The sequence below is a fragment of the Triticum aestivum genome, chromosome 4D, assembly GCF_018294505.1.
Source record: "Triticum aestivum cultivar Chinese Spring chromosome 4D, IWGSC CS RefSeq v2.1, whole genome shotgun sequence".
Classification (NCBI taxonomy): Eukaryota; Viridiplantae; Streptophyta; class Magnoliopsida; order Poales; family Poaceae; genus Triticum; species Triticum aestivum.
This window is the reverse complement of record NC_057805.1, coordinates 116,526,084-116,552,561: the sequence shown is the minus strand read 5'-3', so window position 1 is coordinate 116,552,561 and position 26,478 is coordinate 116,526,084. Positions and strand designations below refer to the sequence as shown.

Below are 26,478 nucleotides of genomic sequence, written 5' to 3'. Positions count from 1 at the left end.
CAATCGATCGGCTTCAGTTAGCAGCAGTAGCGAAGGAATCGCTCGATCGGGTTCAGTTAACAGCCATCGTTCGATCGCTCGGGTTCAGTAACGCGTAGCCTGCAGTGCAATCGCTCGGGTTCAGTTAGAGCCCAACGCCTCGCTCGGGTTCAGTTAGAGCCAACGCCTCGCACATACGCGCATACGTGTACGAGAGAAACGTGCATCGCTCGGCCCCCGACCTCCCACCATAACTGGGAACTCCCCGAAATTTTCCTCCCCTCGCTTCTACCACGGGTTTTTCCGTCATGGACGGCCCAAAGAATGTCATGCAGCTGCGTCTTCGGCCCGCCCAGGACGAAAAGCCCATTTTCTGTCATGATTTTTTGTCATAGAAGTAGGAGCCCACCACATCTATGATGATACCGGGTTTTGTCACAATTATCGTCATAGAAGTGTCATATGTATGACAGAAAAAAAATTCGTTCGGCCCGAAATGTCACGGATGTGTCTTTTTTTTGTAGTGCATCTTTGGTAAGTAATATAGTACTTCAATCTTTCACCAGCAATATATAACAATCATTAGTCGGTTTATCAATATCTTTACTAATGCAGGCTCCAGAATTTCCAACCTTGGCCCACACATGCGCGTGAAGCTTAAAGATGCACACACCCTTGTGGAGCAGTTATACATCGGCGCTCAATGAGCTATAGCCGTCGTCTCTCATACTAAACAGCCACCTTCACTCATCAAAGAAACACTGGACAAACTGTCCGTCGTACCCCAAAGGGTGGAGGAGATAAAGCGGTCAGCCGCCAAAGCTGGTGCCATCACCGCCCTGAGCCGGGCCAAGGCATGGCGGCAAAGCTTGACCCGCAAGAATTGGCCACTGGCTGTCCAAGCTTCAAAGAAGATGGGTCTCCCTTCAGTGCAGACGACTTCACCAAAATTGTAAGGGAAATGCGTCCTTTGGCAAGCAAGCTAGCTGAGGAAACTGATCTCTCCAAGTATCAGGCGGCTTATATTGTTGAAAACGCAAAAGTGAAAGCGTCGGTTTATCCAGTTATGGATCTTATTCCACCAACACGTAAGCACATTTTTGCTCCTGATATTGATCCATCCATGCTCATAGATGATGATGCTGTATTCAAAGCCGTAACTGGCGTCAATTGGACATCACCTGATTTCCAGCCAGTGGAGGAAGAAGAAGAACCGGAGCTGGATAACCTGGAAGCTTCAACTCATCAAGACCAAGGCAACTGAACCACGAGGTGGCTCTCAGACTGCCACATAGAATTTGTGCGCAGAAAAACACTTATCCTTTTGGGCCGTACGACGCCTTGTAATAGGCTAGCTGAAAACAATGATCTGCCATGCCATCATGCATGTTTATCTTCATAACACTTTAAACCGCCGATCTTGATGTTGGAAGATCTGTTGTTTATGCTCATAATATTATCAATCATGTAGGTCATATTATCATATTCCCTGCACACAAGCAGATAACATGTGCCCTGGCGGTTGCCCCAGGGCGGGTCATGATGTCCCATATAAAATTTTCTGGTGACTGTATAGTCCATAACCAGGGCGTGTTATCAAAACTCGCATATTCATATAACAAGTAAAAACATACCTATGAGATTGGTTCATACTGTCGGCTTGCAGTGCCATATGTAATAAGGGTAACAACCCAAAAACTTAGAGCGCATAACTCCAAGTGCATAATCAAAGTATACTGGCGACTTATCATCCAAAGACAGACCGGGTTATCAAAACCCCAGATATGCTCAAATATGAGCCATAAGGATTAAGGTTACATGGCCTGAATCATTTTAAACCATATGTCAATATGGTACAAGGATATGAACCAAAACAATGTTCATAGAAAATAACAAATCAGAAAAAATAAGGCTTTCATAGGCTGCCAAGCCTCAATCTCAAGTGTTGTTCATGGGCCGCACAACCACTGAGTTAGTCCTTCATTCAAACCTGTAAGCTGGGCCTCACATGACCAACCGCCGTTTTAACTTTGACAAGTTGAGGGTCTTTATAGGATTAACTGTCAAGAGTACAGCGGGTCATTCCAGGATTACCTGGGCAGAGTGGCAGACATACAAGGCAGGATAAACCAGAATTTGGTGTTTACACCTTGCGTACAAGCCGATCAAAAGGGTAAATAAAGCTATGTTCATTGAACAGGGAGCCCCCAAGTGACGTATAATGAGCCCTCAAGGCAGGATATACCTATGTTTGAACTGCGCACTGCAGCAAGTTCTCTTTGGTAACCTTTAACTCGGGCAAGAATCCCCCAAGTGATTTGTAACAAGGCGTATAAGCCGGATCAATAGATAGTCATAGCTATGCTCAATGAGCAGGAAGCCCCCAAGTAATTTGTAACAAGGCGTGCAAGCCGGATCAAGAGGGTAGTCACAGCTATACTCAGTGAGTAGGAAGCCCCCAAATGATCTTATGAACTGACAATAAAGACTCAGATGCCGGCTTTATTATACTTGATCATAATATATACATGGATGAAAGTATGTACAACACAAGAGCCAGTGGCTAGTGTAATAAGGCCGAAGATGAGCAATGTTCCAAGGCCGGCGGGTCTCCTCCTCAGATGTGCGTGAGTCCTTGTGGTCTCGAATATCAATGAGGTAGTATGACCCGTTGTTCAAGTTTTTGCTGACCACAAAAGGCCCTTCCCAACGTGGGGATAATTTGTGCATTTCTGTTTGATCCTGGATGAGCCGGAGCACCAAGTCACCTTCTTGAAAGGCCTGGGTTTTAACCCGACGGCTATGATAACGACGCAGATCTTGCTGGTAAATCACCGAACGAGCCGCCGCAAGGTCACGCTCCTCATCCAGGAGGTCAAGATCATCCCGACGTGCTTTTTCATTATCAGCTTCAACATAAGCCGCCACACGGGGCGAGTCGTGATGGATGTCACTGGGGGAACCGCCTCTGCTCCGTAAACCATGAAGAAAGCGTATAACCCGTGGATCTGTTGGGGGTAGTATTTATACTCCAAAGCACTAAGGGCAACTCCTCAACCCAACAACCCCGCGTCCTCTGCAAAGGACCATAAGCCGGGGTTTTATACCTCTCAAGATTTCTTGATTGGCTCTTTCAGCTTGACCATTGGACTGGGGGTGAGCCACTGATGAGACGTCAAGACGAATATGCTCTCGTTGACAAAATTCTTTCATAGCACCCTTAGATAAATTAGTACCATTATCAGTTATGATACTATGAGGGTAGCCAAAGCGGAAAATCACCTTTTTAATGAATTGAACCACCGTTGCCGCATCACACTTGCTGACTGGCTCTGCCTCAACCCATTTTGTAAATTTGTCAACCGCCACCAAAAGGTGGGTCTTTTGTCCTTGGATCTCTTGAAAGGTCCAGCCCCCAGACCGCAAACGGCCTAGTGATTGGGATCATCCTCAATTCTTGAGCCGGCACATGAACTCGTTTGGAAAATTTCTCACAACCGTCACACTTGCTAACCAGATCTTCTGCATTAGCATGAGCCATCAGCCAATAAAACCCATGACGAAAAGCCTTAGCTACAAGAGACTTAGAGCCGGCATGATGGCCGCAATCTCCTTCATGAATCTCCCTTAGAATTTTACAACCCTCTTTAGGAGAGATACATCATTGAAACACCCTGGTGACACTGCATCGGTGTAACTCGCCATTGACAATGGTCATTGACTTAGACCTCCAGGTTATTTGCCTGGCCAAAGTTTCATCCTTAGGCAACTCACCCCGGGTCATATAAGCCAAATATGGAACTGTCCAATCAGGAATAGCATGAAGAGCCGCCACCAGCTGTGCCTTCGGGTTAGGGATAGCAAGATCCTCTTTCGTAGGTAGCTTAACTGAAGGATTGTTCAGAATATCAAGAAAAACATTAGGTGGTATCGGCTTACGTTGAGACCCCAGCCGGCTTAAAGCATCAGCCGCCTCATTTTTCCTGAGATCAACATGTTCCACTTGATAACCTTTGAAATGTCCAGCAATAGCATCAACCGCCCGGCGGTAAGTCGCCATGAGCGGGTCTTTAGAATCCCAAGTTCCTGAGACTTGTTGAGCCACCAGATCTGAGTCACCAAAACACCTGACCCGGCTTAGATTCATCTCTTTGGCCATCCGAAGACCATGGAGCAAGGCCTCATATTCAGTTGCATTATTAGTACAAGGGAACATCAACCTTAAGACATAGCAAAACTTATCACCTCGTGGGGAAGTCAAAATAACTCCAGCCCCGAGCCCTCCAACTGCCTGGATCCATCAAAATGAATAGTCCAATACGTGTTATCAGGCTTCTCCTTAGGCATCTGCAGCTCTGTCCAGTCATTGATGAAGTCCACAAGTGCTTGAGACTTGATAGCTGTCTGAGGCATATATTTCAAACCATGGGTTCCAAGCTCAATGGCCCACTTGGCCACTCGGCCTATAGCTTTTATGTTTTGAATAATATCTCCTAGGGGAGCAGAACAAACCACAGTAATGGGATGACCAAGGAAATATTGCTTCGATTTACGACTAGCCATGAACACTCCATAAACCAGCTTCTGCCAATGTGGGTACCTTTGCTTAGATTCAATTAGTACCTCACTGACATAGTAAACCGGCCTCTGAACCGGATATTCCTTGCCTGACTCCTTCCTTTCCACCACAACCGCCACGCTGACGGCCCTGCTGTTAGCAGCCACATATAAAAGCAAGGGCTCCTTGTCAATAGGAGTTGCAAGAACCGGCGGCTCAGCCAACTGCTTTTTAAGCGCCTCGGATGCCTGATTAGTAGCATCACTCCAGAAAAAGTGATCTATTTTCTTCATCATCTGGTATAAAGGGATAGCCTTCTCTCCTAGGCGGCTTATAAACCGGCTCAAAGCCGCAGTACGACCCGCCAAACGCTGAATGTCGTTGATACATGCCGGTTTAGCCAAAGAAGTGATAGCCTTGATTTTCTCCGAGTTAGCTTCAATACCTCTCTCAGAGACCAAAAAACCCAAGAGCTTGCCTGCTGGCACACCAAAGACACATTTGGCCGGGTTAAGCATCATCTTGTAGACCCGGAGGTTGTCAAAGGTCTCCTTCGAATCATCTAATAAGGTCTCTTTCTTCCTGGATTTCACAACTATATCATCCACATAAGCATGAACATTGCGTCCAATTTGGTTGTGGAGGCAATTCTAAACACAACGCTATTAAGTCGCTTGGGCACTCTTGAGCCCAAAAGGCATAGACACATAAGAGAAGGCTCCAAAGGGAGTGATGAAAGATGTTTTCTCCTGGTCCTTAACTGCCATCTTGATCTGATGATAACCAGAATAAGCATCCGAAAAAACTCAAACGCTCACAACCGCCGTAGCATCAATGGTCTGATCAATATGGGGAAGAGCAAAGGGATCAGCCGGACAAGCCTTGTCAAGGTCCGTGTAATCCACACACATGCGCCAAGTGCCGTTTTTCTTAAGGACCAGCACCGGGTTAGCCAACCATTCAGGATGAAAAACTTCAATGATAAACCCGGCCGCCAAGAGCTGGGCCACTTCTTCACCAATGGCCTTGCGCCTCTCTTCATTAAAACGACGAAGGAATTGCTTGACTGGTTTAAACTTTGGATCAACATTGAGAGTGTGCTCGGCGAGTTCCCTCGGTACACCTGGCATGTCTGAAGGCTTCCATGCAAAGATGTCCCGGTTCTCACGGGATGAACTCGATGAGCGCGCTTTCCTATTTCGGATCCATATTGGCACTGATACTGAACTGTTTGGATGAATCGCCAGGAAAAAATCAACCTGCTTGGTGTCGTCTGCCGACTTAAACTTCAACAAAGGGTCATGCTCTGTGGTTGGCTTCTTCAAGAGGGTCATATCCGCCGGGTCAACATTATCTTTGTAGAACTTCAACTCCTCTGTTGCACAAACAGATTCAGCATAGGCAGCATCGCCCTCTTCACACTCCAAAGCTATCTTCCTGTTGCCATGCACCATGATGGTACCCTTACGACTCGTCATTTTAAGCTGTAGATAAACATAACAAGGCCGTGCCATAAATTTAGCATAAGCCGGCCGTCCAAACAGGGCGTGATAAGGTCTCTTGATCTTGACCACCTCAAAAGTCAATGTTTCAGCTCTATAATCATGCTCATCGCCAAAAGCCACTTCCAAATCTATCTTACCCACTGGATACGCCGACTTACCAGGCACCACCCCATGAAAAACAGTAGAAGACGGCTTAAGATCTTTGTCAGTCAAATTCATACGGCGAAAAGTATCATAGTAAAGGATATTGATACTGCTGCCTCCATCCATAAGCACTTCTGTAAACTTGTATCCTCCAACCTGAGGAGCAACCACCAAAGCCAATTGACCCGGATTGTCAACCCGGGGCGGGTGATCCTCACAACTCCATACGATAGGCTGTTCAGACCATCGCAAGTATCAAGGGACCGCCGGCTCAACCGCGTTCACTGCCCGCTTATGAATCTTCTGATCTCGTTTGCACAAACTCGTGGTAAACACATGATATTGACCACTATTCAGCTGCTTTGGATTACTCTGATAACTGGACTGTTGCTGTTGATTACCTTGATTAGGTTGCTGATTGAAACCGCCTTGATTGCCTTGGCCCTGAAATCCAGAGTTTGAACCGCCACCTCCAAAGTCGGGCCCGTGAGAGCGGATCCTGACCCGCCATGCGGTCCGTGATTGTCCTGATAAAAACCGGAATTTCTGTATTCCCTCATGATGAAGCAATCTTCCCATAGATGAGTGGCCGGCTTATCTTGAGAACCGTGCTTTGGGCAAGGCTGGTTCATTATCGCCTCAAGGTTGAACTTGGGCCCGCCAAACCGGGGCATTGACGATTTCCCCTTACGACGCTGATTATTATTCTGCGTGTTGGTATTGGCCACAAAGTCCGAATCGCCGTCGGCTTGCTTGCGCTTACCATTATTACCTTGACCCGCCGTATTGTGCCGCTGCCCCTTTGCATTACCGTTCTTCTTCCCCTTGACAGCCTTCTCCTCATCAGACTCAGGGTCCTTAGTGCTATCAGAGTCGGCGTATTTCACAAGAGCCGCCATGAGCTCTCCCATATCATTGCAGTCGCGCTTAAGCCGCGCCAGCTTCTGCTTGAGGGGAAGGAACCGACAATTCTTCTCCAAAATCAGGACAGCTGAGCCGGCGTTTATACTGTCCGAGGAGTGGATAATAGCCGAGATCCGGCGTACCCAATGGGCGGTTGACTTGCCCTCACCCTGGATACAAGTGTCTAAATCAAGAATTGACAGAGGCTGCTTGCATGTGTCCTTGAAATTATGAATAAAACGCGTCTTCAACTCAGCCCATGATCGGATGGATTTAGGGGCAGTCCTTTTAGCCAGGTGCGAGCCGGCCCATCGAACATCATGGTGAAATACTTAGCGCACACAGCGTCATTGACGTCCAACATCTCCATGGCTAGCTCATAACTCTCAATCCAAGCCGCCGGGGATTGATCCACTGTGTAATTGGGCACCTTACGGGGACCCTTAAAATCCTTGGGTAGGTGCTCATTACGCAAAGCCGACACTAGACACGGCACACCCACAGTCCTAGAAGTCATCCCAGCTTCTACAGACACCGACGGGTTACGCTGAGGCTGCTGATGAGCCGCCAGCTCCGCCTCCCGATGCGCCCTGGCCTGATCCACCAAAGCTTGAGCCTCATTATCAACACGTGGCGGGTCATGCCCACAGGGATGGTTACGGAGCCATTCACTGCTCGAAACCGCCGGCGACTCAATACGCTGGCTATAACTCCGACTATGGCGTGGAGTCGAATGAATCCGATCGCGGCTGTACGAATAAGCCGCATGCTAAGCCACCGCCGTTTGAAGAAGCTCCACAGCCTTTCGGGCTTCAACCGCCGCGGGAGACTCACCTTGCACTTGAAGAGCCGCCAGCCATGACGCCGCAGCAAATGATGTTATCCAGAGGGTTAGAAAAATGACCCGGTGGCGTTAGCACTTGCTGAGGCGGGGTTAAATTCAAACGAGGTGGATCCGCAACATGTGGTTGAACCGTCGTCCCAGCCACGGGTGCTTTAACAACCCAGGTCACCTCGGGCGGGTTACATGGTCCTGCCCCAGGGGTATTGAAAAGATTCCTCGCATCGTACTCCAAAGGTAAACGACTTTGATGCCTCCTTCGCATAACGGCGATAGATGCAGTCTGATCCAAACTTAACCGGAAAGCCTCAGCTTGAATCCGCTGTGATTGCGCATCCAAGGCGGCTCGCTCCGTTGCCATCCTAGCATTCTCAGTGTTAAGCTCTTCCTTGGCTTGAGCTATCTCATCTCGCAGCTTCACGACGTCCACCTTATGCTGTGTTTGAGTCTCTGGGGTCACCTCTGCCCCCACTAAAGTTGCCAAGGCGTCCAAGAGCTCGGACAGAACCTGAGCCGGCGGCCGCGCAAAGCCGCTCGCTCCGGCCATCGCCTCGGCCATTGAACCGGAAGTCATAGCCGTAGCAGTTGATGAATTGAGCACCGGTTGTGTGCCGGCCATGAAGATTGCAACCATGTTCGGCGGCTCATAGGGGTCCAGAATACTGTCGCCATCGGAACAGCCCCCAAGCCCACCATCTTGCAATTGATACATGGAATTGGTCTCGCCGGCTGAGGACTCATCATCAGAGTAGATGGCTGTCTCTCCACCGGACACATATCCTTCCTCAAGATCCACCCCGTGAGTAAAACCCACAAAAGCATGCTTTACGACGGCTTGAACCTTGGCGGGTCGCGCGTGCTGAGCCGTCTCGATGATGTCGATGCAGGTGTCCGGCTCAGGCTCTGACTCGCCGATCTTGCCGATGAAGACGTGGATTCCGCCGAAGGGGACCCGGTACCCGTATTCGATTGAATCGACCTCGGGCCCCCAGCCCGCATCGTCGATGTAGATTTTGCCGCGACGACTCTTGGTCATCCGGTCCACGGCGTATCCCTTGACCCCTGAGAAGCTGCCCTTCAAGAACTTGAAACCACCGTGCTCGGGCCCCACGGTGGGCGCCAACTGTCATGGACTTAACACGGCAAATGCCCTAGCAAAAAGACTTAGGTGTGGAGCCATCGCAACTAGGTTTGCTTGAAAGGGGTTAAACGGGACAAAGGACACAGAGAGTTTACCCAGGTTCGGCCCCTCTCAACGAGGTAAAAGCCTATTCCTGCTTTAGGTTGTATTGCTTGGGTTTCGATTACCAGTAGGGCTGGACATTCGGTTCCCCTGAACCGATCGGGTCGATTCCTCGGTCAATTCAAAATTTCGGTTTTGGCAAAGCACAGACCGATCGGTCAGTAGAATATTAGCTATCTGTTGATTCTCTGCACCGAGATTTTGGTTCGGTCGTCGGTTCTACCGAACAACACTGAGTAAATAACGGACGAAATCATTGCCGCTATTCTGATGAATGTACAGTACACGTACTAGCAGCAGGAACATCTATACTTTTACTCTGATGTACAGTGCTTGTAGGTCTGCGTACTAGCTACTACTCCCTCTGTTCGGAATTACTTGTCTCGAAAATGGATGTATCTAGAACTAAAATATGTCTAAATACATCCATTTCTGCGACAAGTAATTTCGAACGGAGAGAGTAGTAGCCACTACTGCTATTGATTCTCCCGAGCAAAACTTTACTCTATAAAATTAGCGGTGCCAGCTCCTTTAGTCTACTACCCTAGAGAAGTACTACTAGTACTTTGTCTTTTACACAGAATATATGGCGACGGTGGCTCACTGTGGTACTACTCAGGTTCGCCTCTTCCCGATGCGGCCGTTGGACTCAGTGCACTCGAGCAGTGGAAAGAGCACTTGAGTACAGCAACAGACGCGCCCTGTGTTTTCTCGGGTTTCAGTCTATTCGGTTACCCCAGCAATAAACCCGAATTCACCGGACTAAATTCGGTTTTCATCAAATGGAAAACGGACATACAACCGAAGTTCCCGGTTTCGGTGAATTCGGCTTCGGTGCCGGTTAGTTCGGTTCGGGACATCGGTTTTCGATTTATATGCCCAACCCTAATTACCAGGGAGCGAATACGCTTGACCTAGTTCTCGATCAGTTGTTTCTTGAGTTAACCCACTGCCGGGTCACCCCTTTATATACAGGTTTCTAACTAAGCTTGCCTTACAATACAAGTTAAACATACTGCGGCTCATCCCTTTGGGCCTCAAGTCGTCTCCGGGTCTTGGGCCTTCAATAAGCTTGTCTCTTGAACCGCCATCTTCATATCTTCTTGGACCTTAACGGGCCTCTTCATCTTTAAGTCGCCAATGGCATGACCCGGCCTCTCCTGGGCAGGCCATATCTAGTAGTCAGAAACTTTTAGGTATATTTTCTCGGTATTTTTTCGGGGATCTTTTATGCACAAAAAATCACACCATGAGAACACCGTTGAAAACAATGTCAATCTGTTATTTTTATTCGAATTATGCAAATTAATGACAAAAACATAGCAAAAGAGTTCGGAAAAGTAGAAATGTCTGAGATGCATCACTAACCACCACCCATGCTGGTTATCATGGGCACGTCACAAGAGCTCACCATTTCTCGGTTCAGGAGGTGACGAATGTAACACCCACAATGCGGCTATATCTCCCACGTGTTGAGGCACGACTTAGAGGCATAACCGCATTGTGGTTTTGTCGCAAGAAGGGTCATCTTCACACAATCCCATGTAATGAACAAGAAAGGGATAAAGAGTTGGCTTACAGTCGCCACTTCACACAATACATAAATAAGTCATACATCAATCAGAGTACACACATAGGTCCGACTACGGAACCAAAAGAAAAGAAGACAACCCAACTGCTAGATCCCTGATCGTCCCAACTGGGCTCCACTACTGATCAACATGAAAAGAAACAACACAACGAACAAGATCTTCATCGAGCTCCCACTTGAGCTCAGTTGCGTCACCTGCACTGGTCTCATCCGCACCTGCAACTGTTTTGGAAGTATCTGTGAGTCACGAGGACTCTGCAATCTCACTCCCGCGAGATCAAGACTATTTAAGCTTATAGGAAAGAATGGGGTAGGTGGTGAGGTTGCAGCAGCGACTAAGCATATATGGTGGCTAACATAAGCAAACAAGAGCGAGAAGAGAAGCAGAGGAACGGACGTGAACTAGCAATGATCAAGAAGTGATCCTGAACTCCTACTTACGTCAAACATAACCCAGAAACCGTGTTCACTTCCCGGACTCCGCCGAGAAGAGACCATCACGGCTACACACGCGGTTGATGTATTTTAATTAAGGTCAAGTGTCAAGTTCTCTACAACCGGACATTAACAAATTCCCATCTGCCACATAACCGCGGGCACGGCTTCCGAAAGATAATACCCTGCAGGGGTGTCCCAACTTAGCCCATTATAAGCTCTCACGGTCAACGAAGGATAAACCTTCTCCCGGGAAGACCCGATCAGTCTCGGAATCCCGGTTACAAGACATTTCGACAATGGTAAAACAAGACCAGCAAAGCCGCCCGATGTGCCGACAAATCCCGATAGGAGCTGCACATATCTCGTTCTCAGGGCAACACCGGATGAGACATCCTACGAGTAAAACCAGACCTCAAGTTTCCCCGAGGTGGCCCCGCAGTCTACTCGTTTCGGACCAACACTCGAAGGAGCACTGGCCCGGGGGGGTTAAAATAAGATGACCCTTGAGTCTGCAGAACCCAAGGGAAAAGGGGATAGGTGGTAGCAAATGGTAAAACCAAGGTTGGGCCTTGCTGGAGGAGTTTTATTCAAAGCGAACTGTCAAGGGGGTCCCATAAATCACCCAGCCGCGTAAGGAACGCAAAATCAAGGAACATAACACCGGTATGACGGAAACTAGGGCGGCAAGAGTGGAACAAAACACCAGGCATAAGGCCGAGCCTTCCACCCTTTACCAATTATATAGATGCATTAATAATATAAGAGATATTGTGATATCCCAACATAAACATAATCCAACATGGAGCAATCTTCAACTTCACCTGCAACTAACAACGCTATAAGAGGGGCTGAGCAAAAGCGGTAACATAGCCAAACAACGGTTTGCTAGGAAGGTGACAAAGGTTAGAGGTTCATGGCGATTTGGGAGGCTTGAAGAGCAAGTGAATAGGTAACGCGGCATAGCAATAGAGCGAACAACTAGCAAGCAAAGATAGAAGTGATTTCGAGGGTATGGTCATCTTGCCTGAGATCCCGCAAGGAAGAAGAACGAGTCCATGAAGAAGACAAACAGATGTAGTCGAACGAATCCTCACAACTCCGGAACGAAACCGAAGGTAACGAGAGAAGCAAACCGGAAAGAAACAAACAACATAGTAAACAACCACCACATACACATGGCATGATGCAAAAACAAATATGATGCATGTCCGGTTTAATGAGGCATGGCATGGCAAAGTGCAACAAACAACACTACAAATTAAGTGGAGCTCAATATGCAACGAGTTGCATATTGACGAAACACCACATCAATTATTTAGTTCTCTCTCGTTTATGTACCCAACAATGTTAAATGTTGTTAACCATGGCAAGAGGTGAAGCATATGGAAACTACCTATTAAAGCAAGTTAAATGAGGCCGTAAATAATAAACAACAATTCCGATAAATCCTCATGTGCATATTTTGGTTATGGTACTGTTCTGCCATAAACGCAATTTTAATGTTGTTAAACAACAAAATGAAGTGCACCATGTTAAACTAGGCATTTTTCTACCCCATTTACATATAAAGTTTATTTAAATCCAAGCTACGGTTATTTAGTTATGAAATAAAACATTTTAACATATTATTCGAGCAAAATTAATCAAACAACATTTTAAACAATTTTAACATGGGTGAAAGTGGCATATTATTAAACTACACAAATTTCTGAGCATTTTACATATATAAATTATTTACAAAAGATGCACGGTTAATTTAATTATTAATGCAAGAACATCAAGGGTTTTTCTGTAAAACTGCAATACTCTGGATAATGTCTAAATTCGCAGATCCTGAAAAAAACATCACATGGGCCGAAACTTGCTGGCCCAACAGCACAGGAGAGGGCTGCTCACATTGGGCGAATAGGCCGAAGGGAAAGCGGAGCGGTGGGCCAGCGGATCTGGGCCGCGGGGATGCAGCCCACGCGGACGCGGTCAACGGTGACGGACGAGGCACGGGCAGGCCGAAGCGGGGCTGGGCCAACCGAGAAGCGGCAGCGGCTGGGCCCTACGGGACCGGTGGGCTTGGCGAGATGGTGGCTGGCGACACGGTCAACGCGAGCGCTGCGGCTCGATCTGGAGCAGGGGACTTGGCGCTGGGGTCGTCCTCCTTGACCGAAGCGGAGCAGGAAAACGGCCAGGGACATGAACGGCACGGGATCCCGGCGAGGTTCGTCGGGTCGGGCCGGCTCCAGGCGGCAGCGGCAAGCTTGTTCATGAGCAGAGAGAGAGACAGTCAGAGGAGCAAGAGAGCCAGGAAAAGGGAAAAAAGGGCGCGAGGCAAGGAACCTGCTGGTCCGGCGGCTCTGCTCGGAGAGGTGGCCGGCGGCGTTGCACAGTTGAGGAGGTCTTGGTGGCCTTGGCGAAGCAGGGGAGGTCCGGGCGCCGGGGAACCACGACGGCGGGGCAGATCTTGGCAGAAAAGAGGTCGGGGACGACGAGCTCGGGCATCCATGTTGTCCTCCTGACGGCGCGCAGGAACGATGGGGCATGGGTCTACGGGCGACGGATCTGGCGGAGAGAAAGGAAACGGCGGGGCACGGCCTGGCCGGCCGGCGCGATGGCTCAGCCAGGGAAGGGCGGCTGGTCTCGGAGCAACGGGGACGAGGAGGTGGGAGGCGGCAGGGAGCTCCTCTCCCTGGCTCGCGACGAGGGTAACGGGGAGGTCTGCGTGGGCTGTGGTGGTTGGATGGATCGGGAAGGAGGAGGCTGGTAGGTTGGGGATGGATCCCGAGGGGGATTTTTGGAGTGGCGGCGGCCGAATGGGGATGGGACAAGCCTCCTAACTTTTAGGGTTGGACCTCGAGTATAAATAGCAGGGAATTAGGTTAGGGGCTAGTCCCTCCGATCGAAATCAACGATCAAGAAAAATAGGCTATGGGCGTCCAACAAAGAAAACGGTGATGTTTTGTAGATGTTAGGGGATGATCCGGACCCAACGGTAACGAAAGTCCGGTTCGGGTTCGGGACAAATTTCGGACGCGCGCGAGGGGGCGAAGCACTGTGCAAAGAGGGACTCTGGTTTAAGCAAGAGGGAAAACGAAGAACGAGGTTGGTCTCGGAAGGGTCAGCGGAAGCAAGGGGGGCGCGGCCACTACGAGGGGATGCAAGTTTTAAAACATGGCGGCAACGAAGTGCCGATGCAATGCAAATGATGCGATGATGAATGCAACACACAAAATAAATAACCGAGCTGACACGCAAAACAAGGAACGCATCTGGAGCGTCGGTCTCGGGGCGTTACAACGAAGGCAGGGGCGGCACAACTACGAGTGATTCTGGGTTGAGCTAGATTGTTGGCGTTGAGTTCACAATAGCAGAGTGAGGCGTAGCGGCGGTCGAGAAATGCATCTGTGCCGGAGGTGGTCTGGGGAGTGGCTCGACAGTGGGAGAGAACGATGACAATGACGTGTGCTCTTGGGGAGGTTACGAAAGAGGCAACCTCTCAGAGAGGGTGGTGAGGAGTTCGGTTGAGCCGAAGGTAAGCGCGTAAGGCGGTGAATCGTGGTCACCGTCGACGGTGGAAATGGAAGTCTCCTCCTGCCAAAAATGGAATAGTTTGAGATAGTTTTGTGCCCAATATTTAAAAATGAGGGGGTGTTTTCTCTTCGTCATGGTAATTTTCCAGGACTTCAATGTATTATGTGAATGAATTAGACAACTTTAAGTTAGATGAAGAAAAATACCCTTTTTAGATATAAGAATTTCTTGTTGGTTCAACTAGAGATGCTCGTATCATATTCTGTATCATGTAACCGATTCAGGCAGACGAGGGATCCATCGACCATCGTTAACTCTAAATTAGATTGTGGAATCCTCTAGAATGACTTTTAATCTATCCCACACTTGTAATACTTGATGTGATCTCCTATATTTATTATCACGAAGGCGTTCCTGTCAGAGATAAGGCAATATGCTTCTCTCGCTCTCCAATAGCTCTAACAGCTCTAAGTTTTGTCGGATATACCTACAGGGTCAAAGATGCTCTAAATCGTCTAGTGGAAAGTCTACGCTCGTAACCAAACATTAATTAAAAAATAAAAATGTCATACATGACAAATTCGACAGGATATTAAGCATGTCTTAAATTTAAATAGGCACTATACTCCTTAAATGTAGGAGTAGTACGCTTCTGAAGAGAGCAGGAACAAAGAAAGATACCAGTGCCAGAAAATCTATCCGCCTTGTGTTCAGGAGGAAATGCATACCGAAGGACAGGAACAGAGAGCATACGGTGGTGGGGGAGAGCGCTTTGAGATTCGAGCTAGCCCTTGCAGGGTACACGTGTCGCTTGCAGATCCGACCCCTACCTCGGCCCACCACCAAAAAAAAGTGCAGCGCAGCAGCAAGTAACGCCCGCCGGCCCGCCGCCGCACACCAACACTTCCCCTCTCCCGTGACCTCGTGCGGCGGCGATCATTCCGGTACCTTCTCCCACCTCCCGACCCCCTTCCGTCGCCCCATCCAAACCGCTGCCGTTCCTCCTTCCTCCTTTCTCGGCCGCCCGCCCATCGAAATCCAGGGAAAACCGCCGCCATGGCGTCGGCGCCCGGCGGCGATCCAGTGCTCGCCGCCTGCAAGGTATGACACGGCGACCGTCCGTGCCCTTCCCTTCCTCTTACGTATATGCGTCTGCGCGCTCAATCTGTTGACGATGGGTTCTAAAGCCCTCTCCGATGATCCCCTCTGATGGCCTATAATTTCTGCGGTCATTTGATTAGATTTGTAATCCCGCTGTTTAATCCCCTGTTTATCCGGCTAGAGACAAAAAGCACTCTCGATTGGTCATATCAATAGCCAAAATGCGCCCCCCTTTTGCCCCCTCGCAACAGATCACCTGGTAGAACTTGTCCGTGTTTGCATTACCCTTTATTGCAGAATTAATGGGGACAGTGTAGTATGAATATCCGGTCTGATGTTGGCAAGATGCTTATCTTACAAAGCAGAGGGATGAGAATGACTATCATCTGGCTTATCGAATAAATGTTTTTTTTTTTTGCAGGACAAGCTGAAGCACTTCCGGTTAAAAGAGCTAAAGGATGTCCTGTATAAGATTGGACTTTCAAAGCATGGAAAGAAGCAGGTTTGTTCACAGCTTCTTCTTTTTTTGGGTATATCTACGCTTTTTACACAAGGAAATTCTAGGTATTGATTTACTTTATACTCCCTCCGTTTCTAAATATAAGTCTTTTTAGAGATTTCAATACAAACTACATACGGAATATTTTAGAGTGTAGATCCACTCATTTTGCTCCGTATTTAGTCCCTTATTGGAATCTCTAAAAAGACTTATATTTAGAAACGGAGGGAGTATTATCCATTGGTTATATGCTTCTAGGTTCTCTTTATTGTTCGGAAGCACGGAATAGATTGGATTTTCATGGAATAATTTTTTTCTGGAACTGATTAATTTCCATGCTTCTTGTAGTCTTATATGTTACTTCCTCCGTTCACAAATATATGTTGTTCTAACTTTTTTCTGAATCAGATGTATATAGACACGTTTTAGTGTGTTTGCTCACTCATTATGTAGTCCATGTTGAATTATCCAAAACAGCTTATATTTGTGAACAGAGGGAGTAGAATATTTATTTACTCCTGAACAACTTCGTTTTGGTGTTTTGCTTTACAGGAACTAGTGGATAAAATCGTTGCAATATTATCCGATCAACAGGATCAAGGTACATCACAATTTTTCTCAGTGATATTGTTAGACTAGTGTTTCTGCCAGGAGGTCCTAAGGTATCACTTCCATTTTGTTCTTGTAGCCTCCAAAATTGATGGCTTGCCAAACAGACTGATGGTTGGAAAAGAAACGGTAGTGAAAATAGTCGAGGACACTTTTAGGTGAGGTTACATTTCTTCATATCATTATGTTGTGTTTCTATTATCTGGATTGAGCCTTACAAGTCTCTCTTGATTTGTGCTTACTATTTCTAGAAAAATGCGCGAGCCTGCAAATGCTGTTTCAGCCTCTGGAAACCAGAACGAGCTGGGGTACAGTGTAATGCCTATGAAAAACCCAGATGATTCTGCTCAGCTGGATATCAAGGTCCGTTGCCCCTGTGGTAATTCCATGGCCACTGGGTCCATGATTCAGGTACAGTTCCCATGACAAGTATGATTATATGACTGCTAGGTTCTGTTATTCATCACCTCCAACTAGTTCAATAAGATCTTTAAAATTTGTTCATTAATCCTGTTAGGCCACTGGGTCCGTGATTCAGGTACAGTTCCCATGACAAGTATGATTATATGACTGCTAGGTTCTGTTATTCATCACCTCCAACTAGTTCAATAAGATCTTTAAAATTTGTTCATTAATCCTGTTAATTTTAAGAATTGTTTGTTGAATTATCAAAGCAGTTAGCTTTGGCATTTTGCATATTCTGGAACTTCAAAGCAGTGACCTTTATGTATCGTGAAACTTCAAAGGAGCTAATTGCCACCGATTACTCTCTGTTTTGTAAAAGAAGATTGCATCTACACGTAGCATCAGCATTTTATGAATTGTAACATTGTGTTTCATTATTCCATAATTTAGAGATCTGTAGCGTTCTGTAATTTTGTTCTTGACAGGTTTTACTGCTTCTATTTTCCTTCATGTTTTGTTTGGTCCTTTTCAGTGTGATCATCCACGATGCAGTGTATGGCAACATATTGATTGTGTCATCATACCTGAGAAGACTGCAGATACTGCTCCTCAAGAACTACCTTCCAGTTTCTATTGTGAGATGTGCCGAGTCAGCAGGGCAGACCCGTAAGTTGTTCTAACCTTCAGTTTAATAGCAAACCCTTGCTGAACCATGCATGCTCACTATTTACTTGTTTAATTAGTTTTAATTTTTGCTGATGTGCCAGTGCTATTAATCATGTGATGTTTCAGTTTATTTGTATTGGATAGTGTTCATGCATTCTATTAGTTGAATTAGATTATCTGGGTCGTCCTGTAGCATTAATTGTAATCATGTATGAAACTCTCATTACTGTGCAACTTAGAACTGATTTTCCTGCATCTCTTTTATGTCCTCTCTTTCCCCCCGCTCTGAATGACTGCCTTTTCTGCATTTTGTAGCTTAGAAGTCTTAATACTAAATGGCCGATTGTTCTGACATATTTTCCTTCTGCAATTTGCAGTTTCTGGGTCACTATTAACCACCCATTACTTCCAGTGTCAGTAGCTCCTTCCAACATAATGGCAGATGGGTAAGTCATGCATTATTTGTCTCCAAAGTACATTTTTGATTTTCACCTCCTCTACCTCCCTTTACCCGTCAATGACCAGGAGCCACGTTGCCCTGTTGATTGGCCTTGCGGGGGAGCAAGTATTTTCCTTCATCATTCTGTTTTATGTGCCGCGGAATATCTTCCAGAATCTCTTCAACTGTACCATGTTGCAAAATGTCTAATAAGAAAAAAAATATTGTTCTTAATTACTGTTGTAACTCCGCTGGCATCTCCTTTTTTGTAGAGCGATCTCAAATGAGTCCGGTAAAGTTTGAGTGCAAAGAAGTGATTATACCATGCCTCATCATTCATAATATGTTTATCAGGGTGCCAAAGCAAGGTCTAGAAACCATTCAGTATATCCTGTTAGGGATTTTTGTTCACCATGTGTCAGACATTATCTGCTAGTAATTACTTTGTGTTTTGTCTGCTGTGGTGATATTATTGCTTGAGCGATCTTACCTCAATACTTAGAACCCAGGTACTCGATCACATTAATTATGGATGAGAAGTGGGCTCCGTGTCTTTTTTCTTGCTTTACAACCTCAGATGGTTCTGATCATGATTATTCCTTCGTTGTCCATAAGAAGTAAACATTATACGGTGGTTGTACATCTGATGAACATGTTGGTACCATGAGATTTGAGTAACTAGATGACCACAAATTGTTTTATGTCACTGTACAAGTTAACTGAACCATGATACTTCTGTGATTTGCATAGTTTTTGTTTGTGATTCATGCTTATGTTCAGGTCATATACTGTACAGTATATCGAGAAAACCTTTCCGTTATCAAGAGCTAATAGGGAAATGCTACAGAAAGCTGAATATGACATTCAGGTTAATTTCGTTTCCCTCTTCATTTCCTTGAACTATTAGGTTTGTTCATGATTTTCTTTAAATAGCCATTTGTATGATCATATATTATTAGATACTACCTCTGTCTCAAAATATAAGACGTTTTTGTAGGCTGGTTTAGCCTAAAAAAATGTCTTATATTTTGAGACGGAGTTAGTACATTGCTAAAAAGATCAAAGAGGTAATTGTGCTCCTGGTACAAGAACTTGGCTGGTGGGCCCAGTTTCGTACAAAAACTTGCAAAACCTACAGTGGAGGTACAATAACTTGGCCTGGACGTGCACTTGAGGTACAAATCGCTCCTGTGCTGACACATGGACGCCAGCGGGGCAAAGTGCATGCGCTGGGCTGCTCAGATTCTTTGCAAAATGGCCCCTGCGAGTCTGAAATTTTGGTCGAGGTCCCCTGGGCACCGTAGAGGCGTAGACATCTAATTTAGGACAGTAAAACTGACCTAATCTCAGCCATCTCATGCGCTTAGCGTTTCTGGCGGTCCATTTTCCTGATTTGGGCGTTTCTGACCATTAGATGTGCTGTCTAAGGGGTTGCTGCTCCAGGAGAAAACAAAGCACTCTGGTTAACTGTGCCACTTCTGCCAGCCCATTTATCTAACCGAGCATGGTCCAGGAGAAGAAACTGTTCGCTCGATCGATGGAGGGAGCTCGGTCGCAGGGTCGTCAAGCAGCAGTGCTACCGTTTTTGTCGGACTCCGACGGGTGGAGGCGATCAAGATCAGCCATGTGTAGCGGCATCGCGCGAGATGCGTAATATGTTGATGGTTGTATCGACTGCCCATCGATTGAGCGAACAGTTTTTTTCTCTTGGAACATGCTCGGTTAGATAAATGGGCTGGCAGAAGTGGCCCAGTTAACCAGAGAGCTTCGTTTTTTCTCCTGGAGCATCAGCTCCTTAGATGGCAGATCTAATGGCCAGGAACGCCCAAGTCAGTAAAATGGACGGCCAGAAACGCTAAGCGCGTGAGATGACTGGGACTAGGTCAGTTTTACTGTCCTAAATTAGATGTCTATGGTGCCCAGGGGGCTACGGTCAAACTTTCAGACTTGCAGGGGCCATTTTGCAAAGAATCCAAGCAGCTCAGCGCATGCACTTTGCCCCGCTGGTGTCCATGTGTCAGCACAGGAGCGATTTGTACCTCAAGTGCACGTCCAGGCCAAGTTATTGTAGCTCCGATGTAGATTTTGTATGGAAGTACCTGCCATGTTCTTGTACCAGGAGCACAATTACCTCAAGATCAAATATCAATAACAAGGATATGTTTGGGACTTATGAGTTAATACATGGTGACAGTGCTCAATTTCTAATATCTTGCGCCATCGTAGAGAATATTGGACTATGTGTATCCATTTTTGACCTTGGTTTGCTTTGCACCATTTATTTCTTGCAGGTTTGGTGTATCCTTCTCGATGACAAAGTTCCTTTCAGGATGCACTGGCCTTTACATTCTGACATGCAAATTAATGGTATTTCCATTGGCTTACCATTTGTACTGAAATACTATCTGACAGGGTCTTAGGAAATTATTTATTCAGTCAGTCAATTTGTTGTTTTTGGGATCAGTCAAATTTCAGTTTCATCTTATTTTTGTATTCAATTTGATCGCCCTCATGCACTGATGCTATTCGCTCATTTTATGCTGCATCCCCTTGCCTTATTGTGAGTCTTATTTGCATGCAGGCCTGCATGCATCTATGGCTTAATGCACTTATGCATGCCACTATGTTGTCAATTTAGGAATTTAATACTTTGAGTTCTGCATCATTCCAGCCTTGTAGATATAGGTGTGATCCGAGTCTTTTCCAGCATGGTTACATGGAACATTCTGTGGCAGCTAAAAACTGTTTTTCCTCATTGAATTGTGGGTTCATTCATCTAGATCTGAACTATTCGTTTTGGAAATTATTTGTTTTCTCAGGTATTCCTGTTCGGGTTGTCAGCAGGCAAGCTACACAGCCGTTAGGGGCCAATGGTAGAGATGATGGTCTTATGGTAAGTATCTTGTTGAAATGGAGCATGCTATTCTTTAACTTTATACCTTAACAATGATTTGCCACAGTTTGTTGATTAGTTACATGATACATTTTCTGCATGGATGTTTGTTGATCCTACTCAATTTTTTGCTCCCAGTTAACACAGTTTTTGAAAGAAGGTCCCAATAAGATTGTTCTATCTAGAAGTGACTCTCGTGCCTTCTGTTTGGGTGTCAGAATTGCCAAGAGGAGATCTCTGGAAGAGGTAATTGCTTATGGTATACTGTGTCAAATGAAAGGCAATTTCACATTTCCATTGTTGACCACGATATTCTTCAGAAATACATATTTGGCAAAAGAGGGTATTTGGATCAGGAAACACTTTAGATATCTTTTTTTTTCATAGGCACGTTTTGCACTCCCTTTTCCATCAACGCTGTAAATGTTTTGGTTTTTCTTGTTTTTAATCTTTAGTGCTTATTGCTTAGTGATAAGGCCTCGAAGAGGGTAGCTATTTTAGGTTCATGAAAGATGTCATAATACTAATAATGCACGTTATAGAAGGGTTCCAAATCCCAGATGGTTCCTGGCCAGTATTTCTTGGTTATAAGTGAACTGTGCTGTTAAAAGTAATCTCTATACAAGCTCCAGGAAAATGCCAGAATGGTTCTTTCAGCAGTTACCGTAAGCAAGCTGCTACCTAGGAACCATCAAGTGCCTGAGATTTGGAACCCTGCTTTATTCTTTTAATTCCTCTTTTAAAATTTTGATAATGGGCAGGTCCTAAATTTGGTACCAAAGGAACAGGATGGTGAGAAGTTTGATGATGCCCTTTCTCGTGTGCGTCGCTGTGTCGGTGGGGGGACTGAGGCAGATAATGCAGACAGTGATAGTGATATTGAGGTCGTTGCTGATTCAGTCTCTGTAAATCTCCGATGCCCTGTAAGCACTCTGGCCATCAATGAGAATGTTTAGATCCATAATGATATTGCCAATCCTGCTCTTTCCCTGACATGTCTGTTGCACCTGACCTCATGTACATTGGAATATTGAATATTTAGCATTTGCCATCGTACATTATTCTGTGTACCATGACACTCAAGGCTCGGTGCAATCTTCCTAGAATCACTTTGTTTATGACATTTCTAACCTAGATGCTTTTATCCAATCCCATGTTAGCAGCATCGTATTGTTTGGTTTATAGTATGTTGTGAAAAGCACGTTCATGTAAAAGCTAATTTATGTTGACAGATGACTGGTTCAAGGATTAAGGTAGCTGGTAGGTTCAAACCCTGTGTCCACATGGGTTGTTTTGATTTAGAAGCTTTTGTGGAACTGAATCAACGTTCACGGAAGGTTTGATTACTTGCCTCGCATCGTTGTTGCTTTTACCTTTTCTTTTTCTAATCAAACTAGTATTCGTTGTCTGCAGTGGCAATGCCCAATTTGCCTGAAGAACTATTCTCTGGAGAATCTAATTATTGATCCTTATTTCAATCGCATCACTTCGCTAGTGAGTCCATATTGTTAATGAAGTACATGTTTTCATCTCTGTTACTCCATTATGCATCTTATGCTGATTTTGTTGCGTTTTGGTGATTTAGATCAAAAGCTGTGGAGATGATATATCAGAAATCGATGTCAAGCCGGATGGTTCCTGGAGAGCTAAGGGTGGAGCTGAACTGAAGGATCTTATGCAGTGGCATTTACCAGATGGCACTCTCTGTATGTCCACAGGTACAGGACCGAAACCCAACATGGGTGTTGTAAAGCAAGAGATTAAAGAAGAACCGTTGCCCGAAAATAAGGGTTCTCGTCTCAAACTGGGAATTAGGAGAAACAACAATGGCAAATGGGAAATTAGCAAGAAAGGGGATGTTAATTTGAAACCAACTTCTTATAATGATCAGAGTAGAGACTTTGAAAATGGGAAATGTGTCACCCATACAAGCAACACTAATCATGAGGATGCTAAAGGTGGAAGTTATAATTCAGAACCGGGACAATCTGATCACCCTACGAGCAGTGTATATGATCTGAATTCTTCTCCTGGGGATGAACATGTTCCAATAGTTCTGAGCGATTCAGATGATGAAAATACTACGGTGTTGTCTCCTAGTGCAGTGAATTGTGGCGCAGCAAATGACACCGGATATGAGTTTCCACCGCCCAATCCACTTGACACTTCAGGAGGCCCAGATGAAACTTCATTTTTCCTTAATGAAAACTTTGATGATCTGGGGTTGTCATTTTGGGAGTATCCTTCGACTACCCAAGATGATCCAGGAATACAAGGAACAGATAATCTGGGTGAAGTGCAAAACTACCCTGCCACCAATCTATCTCTGCATGAGCCAGTTTCTACGGTTAATTTGGGCGTGTTAGCACCAGCAGCAAACCAACCAGAATATGGGAATGATGGAAGTTTAAATAATGCCAAAAATACTTCTCGGAAAAGGAAGAACCCTGCGAATGAAATAACATCTTTAGATGGTATGATAGAAGTCACCCTCTGCTACTTAATTCTGCAGTTTATTGTGATTTTGCTCCATCCATTTGAAGTCTTTTACAAATGAATCTGGAAGCATTTTGCTTCTTTATACTTTGTGAAGACTGTGAGCAGTGGCCCATATAATCGTGCCTCTGCATTTTCACCGAAAGGTCTAACATTTGATTCCTCATGTGCAGCTTCAGTTCTCATGAGTGGCAATGACGACGACGACTTTGCTGGGGATAGATCTGGTGGCACTTCCTCACTGTCTGGGCAGCCACGGTCAGTTCGACCAAAATCCGTACTAGCTGTCGAGTCAGATTCTGATTAGCGTCCATAGGCCCCCGTGCTATTGGTTGGTCGGCGCGGAGGTGTGAGATGTATGCTGTCCGCTTGGTGGAATGGTTCCTCTGGTTTTGTTTGTGATCCAGGACTGACTGTCCCTCCATGTCTGTCTTTCCAAGAAGGATGAAAATGAACGCAGTGGTACCTATCTATATAGGAAGCAGTTCTTTTTTCTTTTTCTACCATTTTCCTTTAATGATTCATGGTGATCACTTTGGAGGCAGTAGAATTTAGGGAAGGGTGCAAAGCTCCTCCATTGTGCCTGCCTGTAGGCAAAAGTCTGTAGCATAGCTAGCTAGCTAGCAGGAACTGAGGGTCTGTTGCTGTACATGTAGTCTCCCGTCTTTAAAGAGTTTCCTTTTGTTCAGCCTGTGGTAAGAACTAATATGCCATGCTTCGATATTTTATTTTCTGTATGTATGTACTCCCTCCGTTTCTAAATATAAGCCCTTTTAGAGATTTCAATACGGACTACACATATTTTAGAGCGTATATTCACTTATTTTGCTCTGTATGTAGTATATATTGAAATCTCTAAATGATCTTATATTTCGGACCGGAGGGAGTATGTAGGAAATTCATGGTATTTAGCGGTGGTATTTTGCAAGGTTTGCGACTTGAAATCTGAGCCGAATCCCCTGTTTTATTATTTCATTTTGTAAGACGCAAACCCCACAATGTTAGCCAATGCCACCGGATAAAAACCACACAATGTTAGCCAATGCCACCAGATATAGTAATATGCTAAAGTGACGTGTATCTGGGAGCCGAGGGTAAGTCGTCGGCGGCGAAGCTGAGCGCCATGACGACGTCCGACATGATGGGCCTTACGGTGTCCTCCTCCTGCAAGCACATAGCCGCCACCGCCACCGCCTGCTTCAGCTCCCTGCCGCTCGGCCCTTCTACCAGGAGCGGATCCACCAGCTCGTGCATCCTCCTCTGCTCGCTGAACATGGGCGCCGCCCAGGCCACGAGGTTCTGCTCCCCAGAGGGCCTGCTCTCGTCGATGACCCGCCTGCCGGTGATGAGCTCCAGCAGCACCACGCCGAAGCTGTACACGTCCGACTTCACCGTCAGGTGCCCCTTCCTCACGTACTCCGGCGCGCAGTAACCGTACGTGCCCATCACCCTCGACGAACCGTCCTTCTCCTCCTCCGCGTCACCGCCCTTGCCGTTGCGGGTGATCGGTGTGGCCAGCTTGGCGAGGCCGAAGTCGGAGAGCTTGGCGTTGTATCCCTCGTCGAGGAGGATGTTGGAGGACTTGAGGTCGCGGTAGATCACCGGCGGGTTGGCAGTCTCGTGGAGGAACTCCAGGCCCTGGGCGGCGTCGTGCGCGATCCTCATCCTGGTCCGCCACGGCAGAACCGGCGGTGGTGGCTTCTCTTCGCCGTCCGCTGGGACTCGGGGGAGGAAGAGGTGATTTTCGAGGGAGCCGAGCGGCATGAGTTGGTAGACGAGGAGCCGCTGGTTGCCGTCGGCGCAGTAGCCCAGGAGGCCGACGAGGTTGGGGTGGGTCAGGAGGCTGCTCAGCACCAGCACCTCCACGAGGAACTCGTGGTCGCCCTGGAACCCCGTGCGGTCGAGCTGCTTGACGGCCACCGCCGACGAGCCGATGAGGCCTCTGTAGACGCGGCCGAAGCCGCCCTCGCCGATGAGGTTGGCATGGCTGAAGCTGTCCGTGGCGGCGGCGAGCTCAGGGAAGGTGAAGGAGCGCGCCGAGACGATGCTGTGGTTGTAGTTGGGGACGTCGACGGAGTGGCGGCCGAAGCTGGCTCGTGCCGACGAGGACGCGGTGAGCGAGGTGCCCGACCGGACGAACCGTTTCCGAGACGGCGCGGCATCGGGGCTATGCTTCTTCCTGAAAGTGGCGCTCCTCCCGGGCCTGGGCTTCCTCTCCTCGTCCATGACGGTGCCGTCGTGCGGGAAACAACGGAGCCAGCTCAACATCTTGTAGTGCTTGCCGGCCGGCCGGCCGGGAGCCCGGCCGGGAGTAGGAATGGGTGATCAGGAAGCAATGCAGGCAGGGCGATTTGGCTCGGGGGAAGCATGCGAAATGCACAGCCTTTAATTTCGAGGGGTGGCCGGCTGGCCGTCCATGGTGACCGCGGTTTTGAATGCATACTGCCTATTCATGGCAAGCGCCCCGCTGTTCGTTTCTTACTTGTAAATTCGAGCTATTCCTGCTTTTCTTTTCCTTTTCTCTCTCTTTTTTTTGTGGGGAAAACTTCTAATCTATTCAGGGATCACCTATGTGTCACGTGCCTGAAAATATATATTATCCAATCAGCTTGCTAAAATCTGTCATTTGTGCATGCGCACACACTA

General features: G+C 46.8%; 2 protein-coding genes across 3 annotated transcripts; one reads left to right on the top strand and one right to left on the bottom strand.

The window, feature by feature from the left end:
• The first annotated feature begins 15,570 nt into the window (after nt 1-15,570).
• Nucleotides 15,571-24,520, top strand: LOC123096659 (E3 SUMO-protein ligase SIZ2). 2 transcript variants are annotated; one of them, XM_044518419.1, is made up of 16 exons: nt 15,571-15,825; nt 16,247-16,327; nt 16,877-16,925; nt 17,013-17,091; nt 17,185-17,344; nt 17,871-18,004; nt 18,382-18,450; nt 19,224-19,311; nt 20,735-20,810; nt 21,263-21,336; nt 21,475-21,582; nt 22,098-22,259; nt 22,569-22,673; nt 22,750-22,830; nt 22,922-23,054; nt 24,006-24,520. In XM_044518419.1, exons 1-16 carry the CDS (start codon nt 15,781-15,783, stop codon nt 24,137-24,139), a joined length of 1,578 nt encoding a protein of 525 aa, XP_044374354.1. In that variant the 5' UTR covers nt 15,571-15,780; the 3' UTR covers nt 24,140-24,520. The 2 variants fall into 2 exon arrangements, with proteins under 2 accessions (XP_044374354.1, XP_044374353.1); XM_044518418.1 differs by having other exon boundaries at nt 22,922-23,810.
• A 140-nt stretch (nt 24,521-24,660) lies between these two features.
• Nucleotides 24,661-26,234, bottom strand: LOC123096660 (probable serine/threonine-protein kinase PBL25). The gene has a single exon (XM_044518420.1). It carries the CDS (start codon nt 26,098-26,100, stop codon nt 24,898-24,900), a length of 1,203 nt encoding a protein of 400 aa, XP_044374355.1. The 5' UTR covers nt 26,101-26,234; the 3' UTR covers nt 24,661-24,897.
• Nucleotides 26,235-26,478: the final 244 nt, after the last annotated feature.